Source organism: Pelmatolapia mariae, linkage group LG9 (assembly GCF_036321145.2).
Source record: "Pelmatolapia mariae isolate MD_Pm_ZW linkage group LG9, Pm_UMD_F_2, whole genome shotgun sequence".
Lineage (NCBI taxonomy): Eukaryota > Metazoa > Chordata > Actinopteri > Cichliformes > Cichlidae > Pelmatolapia > Pelmatolapia mariae.
This window is the reverse complement of record NC_086235.1, coordinates 22,553,856-22,577,913: the sequence shown is the minus strand read 5'-3', so window position 1 is coordinate 22,577,913 and position 24,058 is coordinate 22,553,856. Positions and strand designations below refer to the sequence as shown.

General features: G+C 41.7%; 1 protein-coding gene across 1 annotated transcript; it reads left to right on the top strand.

Annotated features, from left to right (window-relative positions):
- Window positions 1-187: 187 nt before the first annotated feature.
- On the top strand, window positions 188-22,682 carry LOC134634151 (polycystin-1-like protein 1). Its single transcript, XM_063483214.1, has 55 exons — window positions 188-230; window positions 1,736-1,997; window positions 2,480-2,614; window positions 2,772-2,941; window positions 3,833-3,976; window positions 4,108-4,313; window positions 5,962-6,025; window positions 6,935-7,103; window positions 7,572-7,811; window positions 8,016-8,148; window positions 8,232-8,435; window positions 8,571-8,749; window positions 9,450-9,653; window positions 9,782-9,945; window positions 10,041-10,271; window positions 10,369-10,518; window positions 10,807-10,872; window positions 10,953-11,132; window positions 11,217-11,294; window positions 11,509-11,651; window positions 11,986-12,106; window positions 12,212-12,347; window positions 12,596-12,788; window positions 13,279-13,335; window positions 13,420-13,770; window positions 13,852-14,079; window positions 14,283-14,396; window positions 14,535-14,686; window positions 14,805-14,905; window positions 15,211-15,409; window positions 15,521-15,604; window positions 15,917-16,124; window positions 16,511-16,617; window positions 16,762-16,861; window positions 16,951-17,079; window positions 17,229-17,402; window positions 17,506-17,692; window positions 17,792-17,883; window positions 17,989-18,305; window positions 18,417-18,501; window positions 18,596-18,781; window positions 18,865-18,983; window positions 19,059-19,169; window positions 19,258-19,366; window positions 19,504-19,572; window positions 19,796-19,881; window positions 19,973-20,207; window positions 20,313-20,417; window positions 20,676-20,816; window positions 20,948-21,082; window positions 21,267-21,491; window positions 21,651-21,815; window positions 22,006-22,158; window positions 22,273-22,370; window positions 22,466-22,682. Exons 1-55 carry the CDS (start codon window positions 188-190, stop codon window positions 22,680-22,682), a joined length of 8,454 nt encoding a protein of 2,817 aa, XP_063339284.1.
- The last annotated feature ends 1,376 nt before the right edge of the window (window positions 22,683-24,058 follow it).

The following is a 24,058-nucleotide window of genomic DNA, read 5'->3' as shown; positions in this document are numbered from 1 at the left end:
CGGTGCAAAAACTTCTGGGGACCCCTGAGTGACGAGATGAAACGAAATCGCAGAACAAAGTGCGCGTTTTCAGTATGAAAATACTCTGAGAGAAATGTGTTTGATTTCTCCACTCATGGAGAGATGGCACGGTCTGACAGCGCCCCCTGCCGCTCACTTCAAGCACTGGGAATTTCTCTTAAAGGGGATGTCGAGCAAACCGGAAGAGCTTTTTAAGGTGGACCGGCGGAGTTAGCTACACGACGCAGACTTGTTTTCCAGCAAAAGGGCTCACGGGCAAAGCTGGACTCCGAAGAGTCACACCGGTTCCGTCGCGGTTTTGCCCTTTTTGGCGTGACAGCTCAGATAAAATAAACCCACTGAGAGGACGCTTTGTCTCGTGTCCGAACTGACAACCTTAGACTTCTCAAACTTAGCACAAAATTATCACTGCTGGTGAGATTTCATTTAAATTTACCAGTTTAACGCGAAGCATTCGGAATTTATTTCAGTTAACCAAATAAATGACGAACCTAACCTGAGCAGAGGGGACAGCCTGAGACACCACACAGTTCTCTGTAGTACCTGTCCCCGTGTTTCCATTTTACTTGTGTAATTTAAAATAAAGCTACACGTGTAGCCCACATTAGACTTCGAATCTAATGCTTAATAAGGTTAATATTTATGTTTTTAAATGTGATCTGGCGTCGAGCGTCGTCTGTCTAACGACCAGTTTCAAGCCGTCTGGCAGGTGATTCAAGGCTGCTCCTTCAGAATATAAACTAGCGTCTCATTCTCACAATAAAACAATGACATGTGATTACTTTGGAATTCTTTCCTTTGTTTGGAATTCTGGTGACAGAGGAGAAACGAGTCTGGAGACATCCTCTGGATCAGTTCGCTTGAGAAAAAGGGGCTGCTGGGCATCAAATCACTAAAAGGCACTGAGTGTCTAATGGCTCAGTAAATGTTATAACCTGTACGTGAAGCATGTGACCAGGTCGCTTTAGGCCACCTGAGCTTAGTGCAGTCGAATTCAGTGTAAAGCAGAATTCTTATGATCATGGAGCCGGATCCTTGGAATAAAACAAAGCAAACACCTGCCGTCCTCTCTCTCACTGCGGCTTTCCATTTAACGTAGTCTCAGTTTTCTGCCTTAAAGGCCGCATGATGCTGCTTTGTTGGCCACAAACGAAGCAGCAGTTCAGATCGCTGCAGAGGCTTTATTTGATGCAAGTCTCATACTCCAGTAAAACACCCAGCCATTGGGTGTCACTGACATGTGACCTTACAGCGCAACAGACATGCGTTGCTGCATTAAAATCTAACAGTGTTATTATTATTATTTTGCAACGGGCATTTTGATGCTTCCGAAGCAGCTGCTCTCGTATTTAAATTCAAAAACGTCCTTAAGCTTTGCACAAATTATTAGCAAAGGCAAGTGGGGGATCACTCCATCTTCACACATGCAGGTGCAGGGCACCTGAGCCTTCACCTTTAAATAACTAGAATGGTAACACACGCCTTAAACTTAGTAATAACAACAATAGTGTTTCCTGCACAGCAACAAAAGGCCGTGATTTTTTTCTGTTAGATTCCCGATCATTAAAGCGATCTCCCTCCTCCCTCACGTGGTCTTTGACCCATTATTTGCATACAGTTACCCTCTTTGTTCACACCTCCTACACACCTTGTATACACAGTTGCAGGTCTCGGTGCACCTGCTCCTCTCTCCTGTTCTCTCGTTCTCTCCCAGTTGAAGCGTCCTCCTCAATCACAGTTCATCCCGAGTTTCGCTCTATAGTCGAGGCCCGTGTCCGAGCAGCCATGCTCCCCGCTTTTGTCTTCTTTGCACTACACTCCTTGTCCGCGTTGGCCTCCTCATCAGGTCAGCAGAGTTCACCCTGGTTCATCGGATGCGTCAGCGCCAGCTCTTCCCTCGGATTTCACGGACCCACGGGTGTCGGTGCCCGTGACCTTGACCCGGTAGCCTGCTCTGCACACTGCTTGGATGAGGGGTGAGCTGGTGGGGAAATGCTAAAAGAGCTTTCCGGTTCAGGGGGTATTACAGATGAAGATGAAATTTGGATTCTTATCTGAAATTGTTTGACAGTGGTGACAGTAACAGTTTAAAGAAATATTCACATTTTTATAGCAACCTTTTATTATTGCATATTTGATCTATTGTGTGTAAAAGCACTTAAAAAACTCTGATAAATCTTAATATATTCTCATTCTGAAATAATTTAAGAGATTACAAAAATATTTTTAAATTTATGGATAAAATTTGTGAATAAAAAAATTCCCAATAGCAAATCTCTAATACAAAAAACAAACAAACAAAGAATATATATGTATATATATCAAAAGTGTTGTTTTCAAGAAGATGTAACAGAATTTTAAAGCATCATATATTAGAATACCAACAAAGGCTTATTTGACATGTGACATGTGCTCTCAGTATGTAAAACACTAACCTTCACTGTGTTTTTTGTGGAAGGTATGGAGTTGCTGCATTGTCTTCACAGACCTGTTACTGTGGGAACCAGCTCAGTGGTTTGGTGTTTAGAGAGTGTTTCAAGACATCTCCCAGTGAAGGAACAAAGGATGTGAAAGGAGGAAGTGAAAGACAAAGGTGAGGCAGCAGATTGCTTTCTTTTGCTTTTGATGTCTAACTATAGCTACCGCTTCTCTTCTCTTTTAAACTTGTGTTGTCGTGTCATCACTAAAGTACATTTTAAAAGCTTAAAGCAAGAAGCTTTTTGTCCTGGATAACTTCTTTTCTCTTCCAGTGCCTTGAACTTACCTCTTGGAAAAGCACAAGATGGAAGCATGGCACTCTACAGAACTGAAGGGCCATTTTTGCACAACATTAGTGTATTTACTTCTCCAGCAAGACTGGAGGCTGGGAAGACTTTTGTCATTGAAGGAAACCTCGCTGGACGTTCCAATCAGCCGCCAGGTCAGCTGCTGCAGTGTTTTATAACAGTGAAGTTCTTTGAAATGCAACTCTTCACCCCCCACCCCCTGTGCTTTAATTAAGTTATTCCCTGATTTGAAAAGGTTTGTTTCAACTAGGAGAATGCATGAGTTTATACTGTCAGGTATTATTTGCGTATCTGTATCTGAAATTGTTTTAATTTAATTTACTTTTATCCTACTGTGTATTTTCTGTGGTCTCACATAATGTAGAACTTGTAGTTTTGGCTTCTATAAATTGGACTTTTATTATTATATCATATTATTTCTTGATATAAATTATTGCAAGTAATATTATTCGTGTTTTCGCACAGGCAGACAGGATCTGTAAACTCAATATTTAAAATATTTTTTTCAGTCTTTTTTCCATTCTTTATTTTTTAATTTAGATTTAAATGTTTCCTTAAAAATAATTATACTTATCAAAATGTATTACATGTTTCAACAGAAACTGAACAAGCAGCATCAAACATAAGACACATTTTTGTTGTTACAGTTGTATGATGTGAAGTCATTACAAGTATCTAGTATGTGTTAAATTTTTGATATATATATTGTACATTTAAACGTAATATAATTTGAAGAATTTTAATGAAAATTGCTTACAATGTAGTGCAAATAAATAGGTTTTAAAATTATTCTGATTTTTTTTCTTTTGTTGAGAAACCCAAATTTTCAATATAGTTGCTAGACAATGCTTTATTCAGAAAGTTAATTGACTGCACTGATGCTTGTTAATGAGTTTAAGTATGTTGGAATATATGCTAATAACCTCTGGATATTTGTGTAGTGTTTCCACGATTTGTAGAATTTTAAGCACTTTATATCAAAGCTCTTTTTTTATCTTTTACATGATTATTTGTGTGATTTCCAGGCATCCTGGGTCTTAGCAGCCAGGCCCTGACCTATGTCACTGTGGAGTCTCTGGGGATGACCCTAAAGGTCAATGTGACGGATGATGGCTCCTTTACTGTGTCATCCGATTGGATTTTGAATGTTGTAGGCAAATACGAAATAAGTAAGTTCACCAGAGAAAATTTAATGTGTTTGCTGGTGATTTTTTCATCGGTTAATTAATCAAGAAAGGGATCATGTATGAGTAATCCTGTCTGCTCTATTTGTATTTTTCATCTTCTGTTTTCTTTTTAGACATCACTGTTTCCAACCCTCTCTCCACACTCTCCTCCACCCTCCACTTGTACATTTTCCCACCCTTTCCAGGAAACCTAACGGTGTCTTTGCTCCACGGCCCCCTGGATGTTCCCTCCTGCATCCCCACGGTTCTCTTGGACTCTGACGGTGTAACAGATGGTGTGGCTGCATATCGGGCCGATCCCGTCACTCTGCAGGCGTTTGTGAGTGACGGATTAGCAGCTGAGTTCTGCTGGTGCTTTACTCACAGGGAAGAAGAAACAGCTTCCCTTTCACAGCCACACTGTCTGAACAGCACAGTGGTAAGTCACACAACAATAACTTATAAATGAGTCTAAATTAATTAACTTGTCAGGTTTGGCTTTAAAAGGAAATAGCTATTTGGGGATTTATAATGGGAAATTGATTTATGTGTTTATTATGTTAAGCTCATATATGCAGTTTGGCCTGTTTGTGATTTTCCAGTAAGAAAATATTAATATAAAAATATTATATATCTAAAATATATATGAGAAAGATGTTTTGCTCACTTGAATTGTCAGCTTTTCAAATAATTTTATCAGCTGTGCATGTTAGCTTTAAAAAAAAGAAAAGAAAAAAGAAACAACCAAAAAAATATAGAGTAAAATAACTGAATATTCAACATATATGATAAATAATTTTTGATGTTTTTGCCCTGTTTTTCATGTATTTTATGTATTTTTTAATGTATTTTTTTAAAAAAACTTTTTCTTTAGATTAATACTCATCTGGTAAATCCAGTAACTCTTTTTTAAACCAATTGCATCTAGAGTTTTCCAAAAGAATCATAATGTATAAATAATAAACTAAAAATCTTGGAAAAACGTAACAAAGAAAAAAGCTCTTAATGAAACTTTTATTCAGGTTTTATTACTCGCTTCCTGGTTATTTAGGAGTCACAGCTCAGTATGCTGAATGTGCAAAATGTGCATAATCCTCAAAATTACTGATTAGCATAACTACGTATTTGTGAGTCATTACACAACTCTTCTAGTGTGACAGGAAAAAGAGCATAAGCAAACCTTGATGTGCTCATTAAAGCTCATCAAAGCTCATCAGAGCTTAGTTTGTTCATTCAGAGCCACTGGTGTGTTCAAACTGAGATAAAGTAGAAGGTTAAGTGTTCAAACATTATTTAAGCAGTAGCCAACACCATAAATCTGCTGGGTCTGCAGAAGGACTGAAAAAAATGCTGTAACACTAGTGAGCCAGAATGGCATACATACTTCTGATGCCGGAATGTCAGCTTTGCAAATAAGAATTCATGGAATTCCTCTTCTAGTTGAAGGAACGCAGTTTTCTGTAGGTGATCTGATTTTTTAATCTCCAGCTCAACAGCAGGAACAGTTCATCTGAAATATCCCTCATCCTTCGATGTACTGTCATGTTTTTTAATCTGAAAACTTAACGCTTCTCATCATTTTCAGAAGTGGACCTTCGAATCAGAGGGAGTTCATGCAATGTCAGTGAATGCATCATGCCTCTATGGGTGGAAGCAGAAGACAATACATGTTGTGAGTTCTCAGCTTTCAGTCATTAAAAAATGCAACGGTTTTGTATGAATTATGCTAGTATTAATAAATTAAAGGTGCAAATAACTAAAACATTTTATAGTTCTCATTTTTAGAAAGGCTCAGTATGTTTAAAACAATAGCTGGGATTTTATAACCGAGGGAAATAAGAGATACAAGATTTTAAAAGCATTTATGCTCATTGTGTTCTTTCTTCGATGAGAAGAAAAATCAAATATGAATGGAGATATCCTTTAATCTCACATCGGTGTGTGTCTTTGTCTGTGTGCTTTCTGTATGTGGTCGTGTGGTCTTGCAGGTGGTCTTATCTCCCGGCTGCTCTCACCTTAAAGGGATCTTGTGTGGGAATCATTTAACTTCAGGTGAGATTGTTTCTGTGAGAGCTGCTCACCACCATGAAACACCTGCTTGTCCTCAGCCTCACACTAAATGTAGCCCCCACCTATGAGAGCGACCATGGCAGCATCACATATGCTTACAATCTCGTTTGTTGGCACGGCAGTACCCTCACGCGTCAAACCTTGATAACCTTCACACCTCCGACCACTCCAGCTGCAATTTGCACTCAATCGCCACTGCTGTAAGACAGTATCACCTCACAGCATCAATCCTCTCCACCGCCATCATTCATCAGTGGTGTCTCGAGGCCTACTAGGAGTTCATGCATCCATACATTCAGAAGTCATCCATTTGAGGTCATGCCAGGCCAGGCACGTGGGGTCGCGAATTATTCAAGGTGTTATTTTCAATCACGTTGCTGTGATAAACAGGGCAACTGTGGAATGGGGATGTTTCTATCACAGGCCTTTAACCCACACAGTCAGCTCTATTTTCAAACACAGATCGGAGTCAAGATCCAGTTGGAGACCTGGAGTTAGATATTCAAAAGCATTAGGTTTTATTTTAGAGGTGCACCGGGGTCAAACGTGGCTGCCTCGCTGCTGGTGAGCTCATCACTGCTGTACAGGAAATACAGCTACATGACAGGAGCACAGGAAGTGGTCACGGTTTAGCTTTTCAACCACACTAGGACGGTTGCATTCGAGCGTCAGGCTGAGAATCAAGTGTTTTACTTGAGGTATGAGAGCGTGTACAAAGAACAGGAAGCTGTCACCACAAGTGAGACTATATCTAAAACGGTAACCACCGAGGAGTCACAGTACTGATGGCAAATGTTTCTGTCTTTTTTTGTTGTTGTTGTTATCTTTAATTAGTGTCATTATCTTTGGTGTGATTTATCTGTAATGACCATGTGTGTCTCTTATCCTTAGCTGTGAGGATTTTTGCAGCAAGGCAAGCATATCCAACAAATACAGATATAATCTTCCAAGCTGTGACTGACGTACCAGATCCAGTGGAGTTCGTCTGGCACTTTGGAGACTACACATCAGCCACAACTACTTCTAGGACCATCACTAGAAAATACCTAATGCCTGGCAGGTAATAGCGAGACACGTGCAACATTTTTTAAATAAAATAATTGGATATTTTTTAAATAAGCCAGAGCTTAAAAATTGTTCATCCACAGACAAGGTTTCATACATTTGGTTTTTCAAATCCTAACAGTTAAAAAAAAGTCAACAAAACTGTCACAAGGGTAAAAAATGTGAAGTTGTTTTACATGCATAAATTTTAACTTGTAATCTAACAGTCATAACAGAAACTGGCAAACAACTAGCATCACCCAGCCTCTGCTGGTTGGTCCTTCTCGAGCCTTCTAACGCTAAAAAGTTCTTCATCCCCACATTATTACGTGCACCAAGGAGGTTATGTTTTTGGTAGCATTTGTGTGTCATTATGTCTTTAAACACGATAGCTCAAAAGGTTCTAAATAAAATATGATTAAATAAATCAAACACAATGTGAATTAAGCTAATCCCTCTCAAATCCCACCTTTCATCACCATAGGTATAATGTGTCTGTAATCATGTCACATGGTAAGATGGCCGTTACCTCTGACATGTTCCTGGTGGTAGTCCAGAGAACAGTTAAGCTCAACAGGCTGGTCCATCGGGCCTCAGTTTTGCAGAATCATACAGTAGTGTTCAGTTGCCGGGTAAATGTGGGGACCGACGTCAACTTCCTGTGGAGCTTTGGGGATGGAACAAGCCGGTCTGGACAGAGCACAGAATGGCACATCTTCCACAGGTGAGTCAGAGTTTGGGCTTTCATTCTCCTTGTAAACTCAAATCGAACTTTAAGTTTAGATTAATTTAGGATTAGGATTCTCTAATTTTGTATTTTCCTTTTACAAACTTGTTAGTGTGTCTCACTATTGGTCTTTCAGATAAATATTAAAATCACATGTAACCTAACACAAGTGTGCTTACTAAATGTGTTTTTCCTCCTCAGAACGGGAGAGTTCAGAGTCGAAGTAACGGCGTCTAACCTGGTCAGCTCTGCTTCCCTGAGCAGCCACATCTTTGTTGTGGACCAGCCTTGTCAGCCTCCACCTGTCAAAAACATGGGGCCTCTTAAACTACAGGTAGCTCTTTGTCCAGACCCCACAAGTACACTATGGTGGAGCATAGTTAATAAAAGACAATACAACCTCCTCTTTGCACCTAGGTACGAAGATATGAGGTTGTCCATCTGGGTGTGACGTACGAAACGGAAGTGGATTGTGATGTATCAAGAGGCCTGCGCTACTCCTGGACTTTATTTGACTCTGCAGGCCAGGCAGTGCCGCTGCCTCTCACAGACACACACAGGCAGACCCTCATAGTGCAGAGCCATCTCCTGCAGTACGACACTTATACGGCTACAGCCAGGGTGTGTAATAAATGGGAACAATTACAGTAAATAATTACAGAAGAACTATTTAACGGCCGGTCTCTCCATTTCAAGTTGTTATTTCTGTTGCTATGCTATTATTACGAATGATCGAGGCTTGTGTTTCTCCTGCAGGTTCAGGTCGTCGGCAGTGTGGTGTACAGTAACTACAGCGTAAAGGTTCAGGTGATGCCGAGCCCTCCTGTGGCTTTCATCCAGGGTGGCACCAACATCTTCCTTAACAACAGGAACACCATAGTAACCCTGGATGGGCAGGCATCTTATGACCCTGACTTCCCCACGAACCCACTCAGGTAGAAATTGAGCCCTGACACCTTTAATAGGCAACAAGCCAGAAGATGTTGCCTCAATGAGGAAAAACGGATAAGAATGTTCACTTTCCTCTGGTTTTAAATGTTTATGGAAGTGGTCGCGTTCCCATTCTCACCGCTACCTCTGCTGTAAGTTTAGTGTTCAGCTCAAGGTTTGCTGAGATTTTGCTTTTTAGGTCCTCCTCCTGACTGAGGGTATCTTACTCACTATTTAACTCCTGGATCAAAATTCAGTTTGTCCTATAGCGTGACACTTTTCCTCTGGCATGAGCAGATCATGATGGGTTTGTTCCTGTTGCTGCAGCTGCTCACTTAGCTGCGCTCTCCAGATCCGCTCCTTCTGAAGCTGGTTAGTGAGCTGTGTCCACAGAAAGCTATTCTCTCTCGTCTCTGTGTTGCAGTTTGGGTGCCTAGAGTCTCGTTTGTTTTTTCAAAGTCCTTCGGCTGCACGTCTGGCCCACACAACATTTGACAGTGGTATATCTGAGCTGTAATTGCCAAAAGTCGCCAACATTGGGCTCAGCTATAACTAAATAAATGGCAAAAATTGCCAATAAATATGTAAATATTATATTTTGGTGGATTTTCCTACATCTTAGTCATTTTTAGTTGTATTTGTTTCACCTTGAGAAGATTAATGTGTGTTTGGAAGTTAACAGAATTTCTGATTTTCTCTGTATAGCTACAGTTGGGCATGTAAACCAGTGAGCACCATCACCAGCTCCTGCTTCAACCAGCACATTCCCACTTCATCGCCGGTGCTCAAATTTCCCGCCAGCTTCTTAAAAACCAACTTTGACCAGTTCCAGTTCACTCTCACTGTCCAAAGCGGAGAGCGTTCAGCTTCATCAGAGACCTTCCTCACTGTAACATCAAACCTCATCGGGTGTGACCTCTTAATAAAGTCTCAATTGAATCATATAACCAAACAGAATCAAATAGAAGTGTCTGATTAAAAGCAGCACTTTAATTCTTAAGTGACGTTTAACATGCGCCTAAATGCATCCGATCCAGGAAGCTGTCCATTTACTGCCCTGAGTGTCGGGGAGACCGTGTGAACTGGGATCAGTCTTTCTCTGTCGGAGCCGTGTGTGAAGACTGCCACATTCCTGCACAGCACATCCAGTACACCTGGAGTCTGTACCTGGTCAATGCTTCATCCAAGCCTTTCACAGAAGGTAAATTCAGTGCCACTTTGCAAGAAAATTCCCTAAAAAATTCCCCTAAAAATGGAAATTAAATTAAAAAAATAAAATCTTGTATTCTGTTCTAGTCCCGTTTTGCTACACAGTAGATCTCAGCACCATGTCTGCCATCATGGAAAGTCCTGCCACCCCTACTCTACACCCTCCTGTTACAAATGTGCCACAGAACACCCATACGACACCTTATTCATCTTCTTCACCCGTTACCGTGGCTACCTTTGAAACCAGAAATGGTGATGTGGACCTGGCTGATAGTGGGGCATCAACAAACAGGAGCAGAGACACATCAGACAAAGCTGGTATGTTATTAGCTGTATAAACAAATATATATATGACTTGGAGCGTACCACTCTGTCACTAAATGTGACTTCTTTCCTCACCCCGCAGGTTTGCCAGAGTCTAGTCCACGTGTTCTCAACAATGATGGTGTCCTATATTCCGACTACTTGATCCAAGGGGACATTAGCAGTGAAATCCCGGTGGAGCCTGACTCCTCTGCTGACTGGGACTTTTCTTTTCGTGTTCTGGAGAGTGGCAATGCGGGTGGTCGACTAGGTGAGAAAATATGAGCTTTATCTAAAATCGCTATATAAGCTCAGTCTATTTAAGTTATATATAATTTGATGCTGTTAGCACAATTTAAACTGATTAAATTACAATAAAAATACAGTTTGTGAAAGAGTTTTACCAACCTGGAACCAACATGAAGAAAATTCCCATCATAAATAAATAACTTTTCCAAATATAAAGAATATTTTTCAGTTATATGGGGCAATATTATGTTGCTTGACTTTTATTATTATTGCACTAAAGCTGGTTCTGTTACAGATCCAGATTATGGTGCTCCCTTTCCAAACGCAGAGGAAGGCGACCCAGGGATGTCAGCAGGAAGACCCAGAGGTACAGTTCATATCTACGATCACTGTTTATTTCTTATCTGAGATGGTTGTTTACCCGTACTCACTCACGATCGTTCCCAGGTGAAGATGGTGAGAGTTTCAGCGCAGGAGACGTCTCGATGTTTGATATGGGATTACACAAAGATGAAGGAAGTAATCTAGTGGATTCTAAGCCTTTTGTGGCAATTCAGGCACCGACTTTGCTCGACTTACCTCGAAACCCTCTGAACAGAGGCCTCTTTGAGTCCTTTACTTACACAGGTACGTTATGCAGAAAAATTCCTGCTTCTGTGCCACTGTGTCAGCATTTAGCCATCTTTTTTTCCCTTTTTAAAATCTCTACAGGAATCTCACGTTCTTTTCTCAAGGTCAAGCCCTTCAGTCTGAGGCCCAGGAGCAGATACATGTTGGAGGTCACTGCCAGTAAGTTTGGGATAGCTACATATAGACCAGCCCAGGCGAGAGTTATTAGAGATTTATAAAACAGGATAATGGGACAAAATGCCAAAATCACAGACATATATTTTTGTTTACATTTACTGCAGTACTTTAACTTGAACATTAAAATGCCCACATTGCCTTTAAAGTCAGTCTCCGTCTGTTAATGATCCTCTCGTTTGTTGTCTGATGAATTGAGAATCTCAGAGCAGGCGTCTGGGCCGGACTCAGCTGTTCTTACAGACCAATCCTGTTCCAGAGGGCTTGGTGTGCCAGGTGCAGCCTGTCAGAGGTCTCGAGCTACACACACACTTCAGCATCTTCTGCACTTCAGGGAGGGAGGTATTTCCCGTCGCATGCTTTTAACACTGTTCCTGTTTGTTCAACCTTGCCTGCTGTGTTTGATGAAAGATTTTCAAAGTGCATTTTTATTACAAGACATTGCCACTCAGTGCTCGAAGTTCGGAGCTGTCTGCCAGTGATTGAAGTAAACCTCTTCAGGCCTCTCCTTGACTCCATAATTTTACTAATTGATCACCCAAACTTTTTTGACCTTGGTCCTGGCATGTCAGTCTTCACAGAAATGTGTGTGTGTGTGTGTGTGTGTGTGTGTGTGTGTGTGTGTGTGTGTGTGTGTGTGTGTGTGTGTGTGTGTGTGTGTGTGTGTGTGCCAAAGAACTTACTGTATGAGTACAGCTTCAGTGTAGGAGACCGACTCCCCAGGACACTGTACCAGGGGAGAGACTTCCAATACTACTTCAGCCTTCCTTCAGGTGACCCCAGGGATGACTATAAAGGTAAACACACAAAGACACACTGTTGCTTAAGGGGCATTAACAGAATTATTATTTTTCTAATATTTCCTTATTTTTTTATTGCTCTTATTATTGTTGTCGCCGCAGTAACTATTTACACAGAAATAAGAAGCAGCACGTATGGGTCAGCCACCAAACCCTGTCCTGTCACAGTACAAGTCCAACCAAGCTTCCTCAGAGACACCTCATCTTCCTCTTCCCATCATGATCCTGATCTTGAACTGTAAGAACCCCCACGTGGTCACATTATGATGATATGATATGCAGATTTCTCATGCTGTCTACTTAAGAGGGCCTGCTGGGGATTTAAACATCACTGAGCTAAAGCACACTCAGGGATTTTATGCTGTCAGCCAAAAAGCTGCTGTTAAGAACGACTGTGTGTGTTAAACTAAAAAGCATCATTCTGAGCAAGTCAACAATAATATAGATTCTATAGAACATGCAAATCCTTACTTTCACCATCTCCAGGTCGGAGTCAGGTCTGAGGAACCTGTCGGCTCTGGTGCAGCTTGGGAACAGTGTGGAGATTCGTAACTACATCAGCCTCCTCACCAGCATCCTGAACAGACTCAGCCTGGAAACGGAGGCCAACACACATGCACAGAGGCACATGCGCACTGTGCTCATTCGCACCTTGTGTGAGCTTGAGAGCAGCGATCAGGTAAACACACCGACAGCACGAGTGATAAAACACAACGATGTTCTTTTTCTGTTTTACAGCCCCGGCTGTCTGGGAGGAAGAGCGGTAGCATTAAAATCAACTTTTGATCAAAGAAAAGAAAAATCAAGCATCTCACATGGCTCTGAGGGGAAAGAGAAGGAAAGAGAAGAGAGCAAAAGACAACCAATAATCAATGCTCGTTTAAGCCTCTGAATGCAATACTGGTGTATAAACAGGTGGAGGTGAATGAAGAAGACACACCCAGTGCATAATGGGATGCCCCCAGCAGTCCTAGTGTACTGCAGCATAACTAAGACAGGGTTCAGGGTCACCTGATCCAGTCCTAACTATAAGCTTTATCAAAAAGGAAAGTGTTTTTATGAATGAGGCATGTTGTATAAAGTGCTTGGAGTGCTGATGTAGAGTAGAAAAGTGCTGTATAAGAACCAGTCCATTTACCGTTAATCATTCAGTTATGTTTCCATTCTAGGAGTCAATGACAGACAATATTTGCATTCTGAACAACCTGCTACGAGTTACAAGTCAGGTGAGTGGTTGGACTCACAAAACCAAACTGGGAGCTGGGTTGTAGATGCTAGATTGTTTCTAATACTTCCTTTATTCCTTTTAGGTGACACTAGCAAGTGTCAAACGAGTAACAGCTCACATTCAGATGATCGCAGAGCAGTTTTCTGCGTCTAGTGCTTATCGCCACTACCTTATAAACCAGAAGGTGCTCAATACAGCGCTCACCCTGCTTTCACACAGCCTTCAGGTGGTGACTACTTGCACCTTCACACCTGACATTGCACAAGAAGACTCAACTGCTAGTGGAAACCTAAGAAATGATGAAAACACTCCAAACAGCACTGCAGTGAACTCATCCACCAGTGGCCACATCAAACAAGGAAGTTCACCTCCAGCAAAGCAAGCGGTGATGCTCGTAGCTGATATTCTGCAGGCTGCATCAGAGCTCATGCTGGTGAGACAAAACACATTTAAAACTATTTCTCCACAGTTTTAGTTTTTTAATGAAATTCATCCTCCTTTTTTTGTTTTCCAGAAGTACATTTTGTTTCATGAGACCAAGGAGCACAGAGTTAGCAGCAGCCTCATTAATTTGTATGCTGCATCCCAAAACAACACCTCCACAGTCATAAACAGTGGCTCAGTCAGAGTCTACATGCCTGCTTCTTTCATCCAGATTCTGTTTCTCCAGCATGGACCGTGTGTCCTCACTGTGCTCACCGAGCTTGCTCACAGTCCTTACACCTGGGCCAATCCTACACAGGTGAGACCTGCTCAGTAGTTGCACATACAGTGATTTAACATCTATACCATCAGTGAGACTTTTAACTCTAACCCTAACCCCTTTATCGATTTTGTTTGTTTAACATAAACTGTGAACGATACATTTTCTACCAGTTATTTCATGGTTCAGCTTAACAGGGTTAAAGGTGAGACATCTCTCTTACTTATTCTTTGGATTTCCAGTTAAGTGGACCAGTGGTTGACCTGAGTCTGTACAAGTGCAACACGAGGAGAAGGATCCACGTTTCCTCCCTCATTCAACCATTCAACACCGAGCTTCGTCACACACAAAGAAACGTGAGCTGCTGATTGTCCTTTTCTTTTGTTTGTGGAAAATGAGAGGTTCTTCATAATAAGATTTTGTTAAAAGAAATTCTTGAAACGTGCAGTGTTGTAGCTTTACTCCAACAACACGAGACTGCATTTCTGCTGCAGAAAAGCTCTTCGTGGGAGTTCACCCTCCTGCGCAGCCAGGTCAACTACCACAGCTTCAACATTACCCAGGAACACTTGCTGCAGTCCATCCAGCTCAATCTAGTGTTCAGACCCACAACCAAAAAGGCGTTTCCCCTCATGGTGCTCTTCAGGTATTATTACAGCACCGTGTTATACTCATACTCAGATAATAACAGAATAATTTGAATGAGTTTTGACTGAAAGGTGAGAATATGGCACATATCTAACCGTGAGTGTCCACTGTATCAGGATGTTTGAAAAGCCAACTCCTAGAATGCACCATCTGCATAAGATTTACAGGTGGGAGAGCAACACCTCACGCATCACTTTGCCCTCATCCTACCTCAGTGGTAAGACCATTTTCTGTTTCTGACTCTTCTGCCCTCCTGGTCTTTCCTTCTGTTAAATTCTCTGTCCTTTTACAAAGTATTTTTAAGACTGATCATCTATTTGTGGAGTGAAAAATCTACCCAGAATCTCAGTTAAACTTAATAGAAATCAATTGATCCGCGTTGTATTTTAGTAAAGGCTATGATGGAAATAAGATCATGTGTTTTAGCTGAGTAGTATGAGTCAGTCAAGTCATCTTTCGAACATGTACATGCTTTGAGTAAGTTCGCTGGGAAATATTGTAACAAATTCCCAAAACTTCCAGCTGCAGGTGTTGGTCACTTGGCATTGCTTAATGCTGATTTTGGTAAAGAATCCAGAGCCAATCACCTGACTGAAGAGATAAGCTACAGTCTGACAGTGGACAGCAGTCTGTGTTTGTCCTGGGACGGCCAGCAGGGGGCCTGGACACATCAGGGCTGCAGGACACAGCTAGCAGACACAGATTCAGCTGTCAGCTGCAGGTAAAGCATGTGAGTGTGTCTGTGTGTGAGAATATAAGAAAACAAATACACACTAGAGGACAAATCTGGATGCAGAGGTGATTAACATGCTTTATATTTGCTGAATCCTAGCTGCCACCGGTTGAGACCGCTGACCGTGAAGCAGCAGCAGATGCAGAGCATCCACAGCACAGCAGATGTGGAGCCATTCCTAAGGTGACCAACTGAGATCTGGAAAATAACAAAAAACACTGATCTGCACCATATTTTTACATGCATTTTACCACAAAAAAAAAAGGGGGGGGGGGGGGGGAAGAAACAGTAGGATTTTTTGCTCATCAGGTTTGAAACGTAATAAAATGAAACAAGATTGCTAGACTTTTTTTCTTTTATTTGTATTTTGAAATATATCAACCTCTTGACCTGTTGAAGCTAAATTTCTTTTGCAAACAAAAGGTAGATGAAAAATAGAAATATAACATCCTCTAAGGCATCTCTCTCCTTCTCTTTGCTTCTCTGAAATCTCAGCGCATCCACTGATCTGACAGTGCTGGGAATGCTGTTGCTGTTCGTGTGCCTGTACGTCGCGGGGTTGGTGGCGTGTAAAAGAGCTGATGTTGTTGCCACGCAAAGTCAAAGGGTTCACTACCTGTCTGACAACTCTGCATCTGATCCGTATCTCTACGCAGTTACAATCCACACGGGTCTCAGCTCTGCAGCCCGTATGAGTGCAAAGGCAGGGCTGTTTTTGGTTTCTTTAAAACTTATCAGCTCCTATGGTATTTAGCTGTTCTCAAGATATGCTCTTCCTGGATCCTTATGGCCACTGTATTTGTGTATTTCATTTTTTGTTGTCTTTCTTCCCATTTTCCCATTGTTTTCCACATACTATTCCCTGCATACAGAGCAGGTAAAGCAGATAAACTGTAACACTCCTCATTCTGCAGCACCTGATGCCGTTTGACATGCTTTATTAAATTATATGAATATTTTTCGTACACTAATTCAGAACATGTTATGGATTAGTATAAGAGAATTAATCACATAAAAAAAAGTTTTTAAAAGCTTTGCTTCCCAGACTAATGTTTTGGGGGTTTTTTTTAATCTTGATATATTGACCAGGTGTACATATCACTGTATGGTGAAGATGGGTTCTCACAGACAAAAGAATTACAAGTCCCAGGATGCACTCTGTTCAGGAGGAACTCTAAAGACACCTTCATACTTAGGTAAAATGCTCAGTGATTTAGAAACAAGATTTTTTTTTCTTTGTGTTTGTGTTCAATATGTAAGAAAAAGGGAGATAAATCAGTGTAATGTTTCATTATCTCATTACCACGTGCTATTATCTCTGTGTCTTCTCTCCCCCACAGTGCAGCAGAAAGCCTGGGCCCAGTGTGGGGGGTTCACATCTGGCATGACAACTCTGGACCTTCCCCTGATTGGTACCTTACACAGGTGGAGGTATCTGAGGTAATAAAAAAAACTATAACAAAAACTGTTTGTGAGCACACCTTTTCATTGATGAGTGGACTTTTAAGGCGGTTTAACTTGTTATTCAGGTGCTCAGAGGGCACGTGGTGGGATGCTCTTGGCTGTTTGCTGCCCAGTGCTGGATGGCTGCGAGCAAAGGCGATGGCCGAGTGGAGAGGATGCTGCGTGTTTGCACTCAGGGGATAAACTTTGCTCAGGTACAACACTCATGTTCACATAAAAACTATTTTCGGCTTCTCCATTTGCACACAAGGCATCATCACAGTGAGTTAATCTACACTAGACATTACATTTAATGTAATATTTGCTGCTGTGTCACCCCAGGTCTCCCTCTGTGTAATTGCAGATGCTGCGTCTTAAGCTTTATGACTACTTGGCTGATTTCCATACGTGGGTATCCGTGTACAGCTGCCCCTCTCCCAGCTCCTTCACGCATACTCAAAGACTAAGTGTGTGTCTGCTGCTGCTGTTGGGGTACGCATGTGTTGGTGCAGTAATCGTTGCACAAACGGATGATCAGGTAGGCTGATAAAAAGCCCTCAAAGTTGAAGATTTGGTGAGCAAGAGCTCTGAAATGCCTTACCTACAGCTCAATGATGCGTCTACTTATTCTGTGTTTGCAGCTGCTGTTTGCGTTGGGTTTTGTCGATGTGTCCGCTGCTGCTGTAACAAATGGGCTTGTAAGCGTGGTGGCTGTGCTGCCCGTAGCAACAGCGGTGTCTTTCCTGTTTCGACTGCGTGCGGTACAGCCGATGGGGTCACGAGTCCATCGTGTAAAATGCAGAAAGACTGAAAAGGAATATTCTGAAGGTAAATTGGTTTTCTGCGGACCTGTGGACCTCTTTATGCATTTTGTTGTGTCCTTTCTTGAATTGTTCATTATCCTTTTATTATATCATCTCCTCACAGACGCCCTCTCACTAAGTGACAGCACGTTTGACCGCCGTCTCTCCTGGAGCGGCCTCCAGCAGTGGGATGAATCCTGGATGCAGAAATACCAGGTTACACCTCAGAATAGTTTCTGTATTCCCTTCCTTTCCATTTCTCCTCATTTTCATTCTCACAGCTTCTAACATCACTGCCTGACCTTTCTTTTTCTGCTGTAGGACGCAGACCTGTCGGTTTCATACAGTAATGCTGATGAAGCACCCCACAAAAAACAGTCTGAATCCCTTCCTGACAGCAGCAGGTTTCATGAAACCCAAAGAGCTTGTTTGTCCAGGGCAAAAGATGAAGGTCAAAAAGAGAAAGGTCTCCAAGGACGATGTTCACCAGACTCTTCCTCTGAGAGAGGAAGCTATTATGATGCCACCGACAAACTGAGAGAAAGACCAACATGTCAGCGGCGTGTCTATTTGGCCTGGACTCTGTGTCTGCTGTTGTCCCTCTCCTGCCTGGTGCTCTCTGCAGTGCTGGGAATGAGGTAGTGAAAGTAATGTTCATTGTGATGTCTGCTGTTTTATCTGTTATGATATTGTATCACGGGTGTCAGTGTCACGCTGTTGAAGCCTCTCTGTGCGTTTTGATGTGTTAGGTTTAACAGTGGCAAGGTTCTGCTTTGGGTCCATTCTCTTTTCATTTCCCTGATGTCTTGCATCTTCATCATTCAGCCAGCTTTGGTAACATAATATGTGCTTTTTATAATCAGCTACACAACTAAATAATGGCACAAACCTTAAATAAAAATATCATCTTGATGTTTTTCTTTTACAGATACTTGCAGTGGCCATGGCTGTCTCCTGTTGGCACAGGAAAACATCAGACTTTCATACTTTTTTCAGACTGAGGAAATTCAATATTGAGGCTTTGAAAGTTTGGAGCCACAGAGGCGTTAATGGAGCTGAAGAGCAGCTTACTGAGTCTGCTTTTCCCCACAAACGATGCTCACACCTTAAAAAGGTAATAATCAGACGCTCATAGAGTTTAATATTGTTCTGTTTTTTTCCTTCTGCAATGTGAACTCGGTTATTTATCGTTTACAGCTGCTCGGAGCTCGACGGCGAGCTCGGTACCTGGGTCTTGTACGGCCACCGACTCTGGCAGAGCTGAGGAAAACTCATAGGAGGAAAAGAAGAGAGGCTGTTATTCATAAAACCCTGAGGTGTGCTTTTGTGAATGCGTGTTCACCCCTCTATATGTGATGTAAGACTTTTAAGTGCTTTTCCTTCTCATGCAGGGATTTGTCTCTCAGTGTCGCCATGCTTTCCCTGATGGTGTGTATAACCTATGACAGCTCATTCAGGGACCATTACCAGCTCAACAGAGCTGTCAGAAGACACTTTGTGAGGTAGCACCCGTGCACTCTTGCTGTATATCTCACTGACATTCACACTTACTTCTAAAGCAGAGAAAAATCAGATGTTATCTTTTATTAGGAACCGTGATAATTCATTTATGTCGATACAAAAGCATGCGGAGTGGTGGAACTGGTCACAGACAGGTCTGATAGAGTCACTGTACGAGCACACATCAGCCAAAACAGAGGTAAGCTATGACTTTAAGCTCTTAAAACTCCAGGTTGGTGAAGAAAACTCTGACCACGTGTTCACCTCTCTTTGATCCTTCAAAATTAAGATTAGTCAAACCAAAGTGCCACATCTTGACATTCTGTTGTCATTCAGCAGCCACATATTGTGATTGGAGAGCCAATCCTGCAGAAGATTGAAATATCTGACACTTCTCCAACTGAGGTTTGTGACCAAGGATGAACTGATATAAGGATAGATGGAAAATGTATATTTCATATTTTCTTACATTAAGGAATGCGTGACTTCCTGCACTTATAAGTACTGACAATTAGTTAAGAAGAATGCTGTACTTTACATTTGTTAAATTTGCAATGGCACTGTAAAATCTGGATTTCTAGATTCTGTCTCTGTACTTTAGTTGTGTTTCTTGCCCCACAATTTCCAGGTACCTGTTATGACTTCAACAACGCTATGCGGTCGCCTTAGTTGTTACTCAGGGCCAAGCGCTACAGTTGGCTTAGGCCACACAAAGTGAGAAATCCACGATGGAAACTGTTGATTAACTCACCTTTTTTTGCTTCCAAATAATGATCACACCAGCAGTTCTTCTCCTCTCCTGCAGGTCTGATTCTGCATCAAAACTGAAACTTCTGCGTTCAGCTGGCTGGTTGGACGGACGGACGGTGGCCCTGAAGGTTCAATTCACCTTGTACAGCCCCGCACCGAACTTGTTCACCAGTGTCACGCTGCTTGCTGAGCGGAGCCCCACCGGTGTCCTGCTGCCTTCTGTGGAAGTCCATTCAGTCAGAGTACATCACACTCCTACTTCCTGGGACTATGCTGTTATGGTCTGCAAGGTAAAACACTACACTAACTTTTAGACTGAGTCTGAAAAGATGCTACAGATTAAAGTTTACAACACATTTGAATACATTTTTTTCTCCTTCCTCCCCTCTCACCAGCTTCTCTTCCTCTTCTTGTCTCTCATACAAATCTCATGCCAAGTGTCCAGTATGGGACAGCAAGGGCTGATTGGATACTGGACAACACCTTGCAGCTGGGTGGAAGTAAGTCTGCCCGAGACAAAATAATCATTCCAGCATAAATATTTGTAAGACTTTAGAAAGCAGGCACACACACCAGCTCTCAGTCAGACACACACTAATCCAAACAAGATCACGACGACCTCACTGGAAGGATAAAGTAACCTGTGGCTGTTTGTCTAACAACCCTGACAAGCAAAACACACAGAAATATCATCTGAAGGTCAAATTATCCATGAAGCACAGTGAACGCAGCTTTCTCCCTCTTTCTGTCTTTTGCAGGTCGGTGTGCCCACAGCGACACTTGTGCACTATGTGTGTCACATTTATCACTCCACTGTTATCATGAGCGTTGCAGAACTGCTGGAGAGAAACAACCACAGAGGCCGTGTGGACGTTCGCCTCCTGGCTTCCTGGGAACAAGTGAGAGAAATTTACAGCACCTTCTCTTGGAAAATAAAGAATAAACCCTGTGAGGCTATCATTATGAGTGGCTTGTTTGCACTGTAGTTAGAGTACATTTTAAGAATGCAGAGATCTGTTTGCCTCTACAGTTTCTCCGTACTCTGCGTGGCATTATGCTCTTCCTTCTCACCATCAAGTGTGTGGCTGTGCTGAGGGTGAACAGGACCTTTGCCACCCCTGCTACATTCCTTGCCCGCTTACTCTCAAGTCTTTTATGGCCAATGGTAAACACTTTATAACTCTCCTTAGGAAAGGTCTTCACTCCAAGCACTGTAATAGTACTTGCTGCAAAATAAAGCAGTTGACATTTATTGCACCTACATTGGTTATATTTGATATATTTTGTACTTTATGCAAAGTGTTCTTGCCAAAAATGACTAGAAATTGTTGCATCTTCACTTGTGCTAGATTTCAGGTGTGATCCTGCTGATGGCATCGTCCTGCTTGGGCCATCTGCTGCACATTCAAAGCTCCTGGGCAGTCAGCCCTATTCACGTCCTCCTTAGGACTCTGCCCTGCGTCCTCTACCGGGGACTCAGAGCCACCAGCAATAACAGAGGCCTCCTCCACTCTGACTGCGATGTATTTACCTGTGGAGTTCTGTATCTGTCTACTGTGGTGTGGACAGCAGTGGTACATGTTTCCCATATTATTACTTTTTGTTTATGTGGTTGGTTGCTTTGTTTTGGGTTTTTTTTGTAAAACTTGCTGTCAAAAGGTTGATTTCTGTAATAGACAGCACCCTATCTGAGATCACCTCATTGTTCTGTAAGAATCGTGTCTTTCTTGTAGGTGATTGGTGTGATGTCCTCACTGGTTAGAAGTGCCAGAAGATCTCACAGCAGGAGGAATTTGATCACCATTGCAGAACTGGCAAACTACATCAGACTGAGGGTCTCTGAGCTGACTACTGGGCAACATGAAGAAGCACGAATTGATAACCATACAGAGGGGAGGGTAAGTAACAGTTTCAAAAAAGAAGAAAAAATACAGAACAGTTAGCTTGCTTTATGTAGTTAGATATAGCTTGAATTTAAAAACACTCAGACTGTGGTCAGTAGCTCTTGTTTTGTTCCTAGAAATGTGCCAGTTGACTAAATTATTTTGATTCCTTCCAATATAGAAATAGACTTCTCCCTTTTTTCAGGCCTATTATCTCGAGGAGTGTGAAAGTTTAGTGGACGAACTGTTGTTCAGACTTAATGCCCTCTCTGACAGCCTGCACCTCAAAGCCCATCGCTACAGGGATGACAGTCCTGTCATCTCCCCCACACCAGAGACCTCCAACATGGACTCACAGGTGAATCCATCTATATATGTGCCATACAAATAAACTTTGATTGTTTAAAGACACACAAAAAAAAAATTTAAGGAGTAAAACCAACATATTTGAAACTCTGTGTGATTCTATTAGGGCTCAGAAAGGTCACAGATAATCATGAATGGCACACATTCAGATGACCAATGTTTGTTAAATCTGGGAGGAACCCCAACTATGTCTCACCTGTTCAGGTAACAGAAATGGACTCCACCCATTATAGGTATTATTTTTAAGCAGGTACTAAAGGTGAATAACGTAATCATGTGACTAACTATAACACTTCTAGGTCCCAGGCTAACAAGGACATCCTTCAGCAGAGGGGTCAGACTGGATGTAACCCCTCCTCCAACTTTGTTGTGGCATCTGATGATAGTTTAAAGGGCAAAAAATGCCCAGAGTCAGCAGGCAAAAGTCAGACCGCCTACATAACTTTACCACCAGAGGTTGTGGTGAAAGTTCTGGTCCATGAAGACCCTGGGAGAGCAGTCCCAGATAAACACTAGAGTCCTCATGGAGATAGCAAATCATGAATTATTTGTTCACTCTTATATTTGTTAATTGCTGTAAAGGCATGTGGAATAGTACAGCATGATATATGCATAACAAACCTTCTACTTCTTTTCTTCTTGGTATAGAGGTTGTGGGTATAAAGCCATGATTAAAATGTTTGAAGCAACAAATCTGCTGTTATTAATATTTTTGTTTAATTTATCTACAAAAAGGTACATTTACTTTGTTATTTTTACCCAGTAGTAGCATAACTTTTTAAAAACTTGTTAGCACAAAAGTTTGTAACCCATCCATCCATCCATCCATCCATCCATCTATTTGGAGACAGTGGCAGTGGCAAAGCTTTTTACTGCACAGACTCTGGAAGTTTTTCACTCTGAGCCTGAGATCTGCAAACTCAGTGATCTCTTTCTACAAACAGTTAAAAACTCATCTTTTTAGATTTGTTTTTGGTTAACTTTTAACGGCAAAATCCCAAACAACAAAACACACCTTTTAGCATTTCATGCATTTTAAAACTGTGTTTTTTGGAGACCTGGAATGGGGTTTTTAAATGTGTGTACAGACTGAATAAAATAGACAAGACAAGCAACACAAAAATGTTCAGACATTTTTCATAGTGCATCTTTAAGGTATACTTGTTCATTTCTAAAACAAAAACAAACCAACAATAACAATTCATTGGGTTACATACTGAACTCAGAGGACAGAAACAAAGTATCAATGCTGTTGACTTAATATCACTCCAGTATAAATACCAGATTTCAGCAGTGTTGATATTTGGTATGGACATTTGGAACATTTATGGAAGTAGGGAAGAAGGCCATGCAGAGGGCTGGTGTGACAGGGGAGGGTGAGATGCATGGAGGTAGATGATCTGCTGTGGTATCCCCTAAAGGGAACTGTCGAAAGAAAAAGAAGTGGAGTTGGAACAGTAAGATATGAAAATGACCCTTATGGGTTTCTGTTGTCTTCAACACAGGAAGCTGTAAACATGTAAAGACAGATCACCAGGCCTTCTCCTCCCTCCTCCTGTTTAATGAATAATTTCCTCCCTAAATCCTCTAAACATCAGGCTAAAAATAGTCCTGTGCAGTGACTATTAATTATTTGTGTACCATATATATTTAAGGTACTGTTAACACTCATTTAAAACATAAAAAATACTTTTAAAATTGTGAAACTAAACAAACAAACGCTTTGAAAAACTTTGCCATGAGCTAGAAAACAGTAAACAAAAGCATCCAATAGTATCTGTCAACGTTTCAGCCTCAGGAATTGAGTGGCGACGTGTGATTGGAGGACAGTCGATGATGGCGTCCAATCACGACGTGGCAAGTCAGACAAGTTCCAGTACAGGGGAGGAGGA

What these genes read in the sequence shown, in the direction of transcription:
- LOC134634151 (XM_063483214.1), top strand. Translation starts at nt 188, where the DNA reads ATGTCGAGCAAACCGGAAGAGCTTTTTAAGGTGGACCGGCGGA. An exon ending in CTGCATCAGAGCTCATGCTG is followed by an intron (nt 13,771 to 13,851) that starts GTGAGACAAAAC and finishes TTTGTTTTCCAG; the next exon opens with AAGTACATTTTGTTTCATGA. An exon ending in AGGGGATAAACTTTGCTCAG is followed by an intron (nt 17,080 to 17,228) that starts GTACAACACTCA and finishes GTGTAATTGCAG; the next exon opens with ATGCTGCGTCTTAAGCTTTA.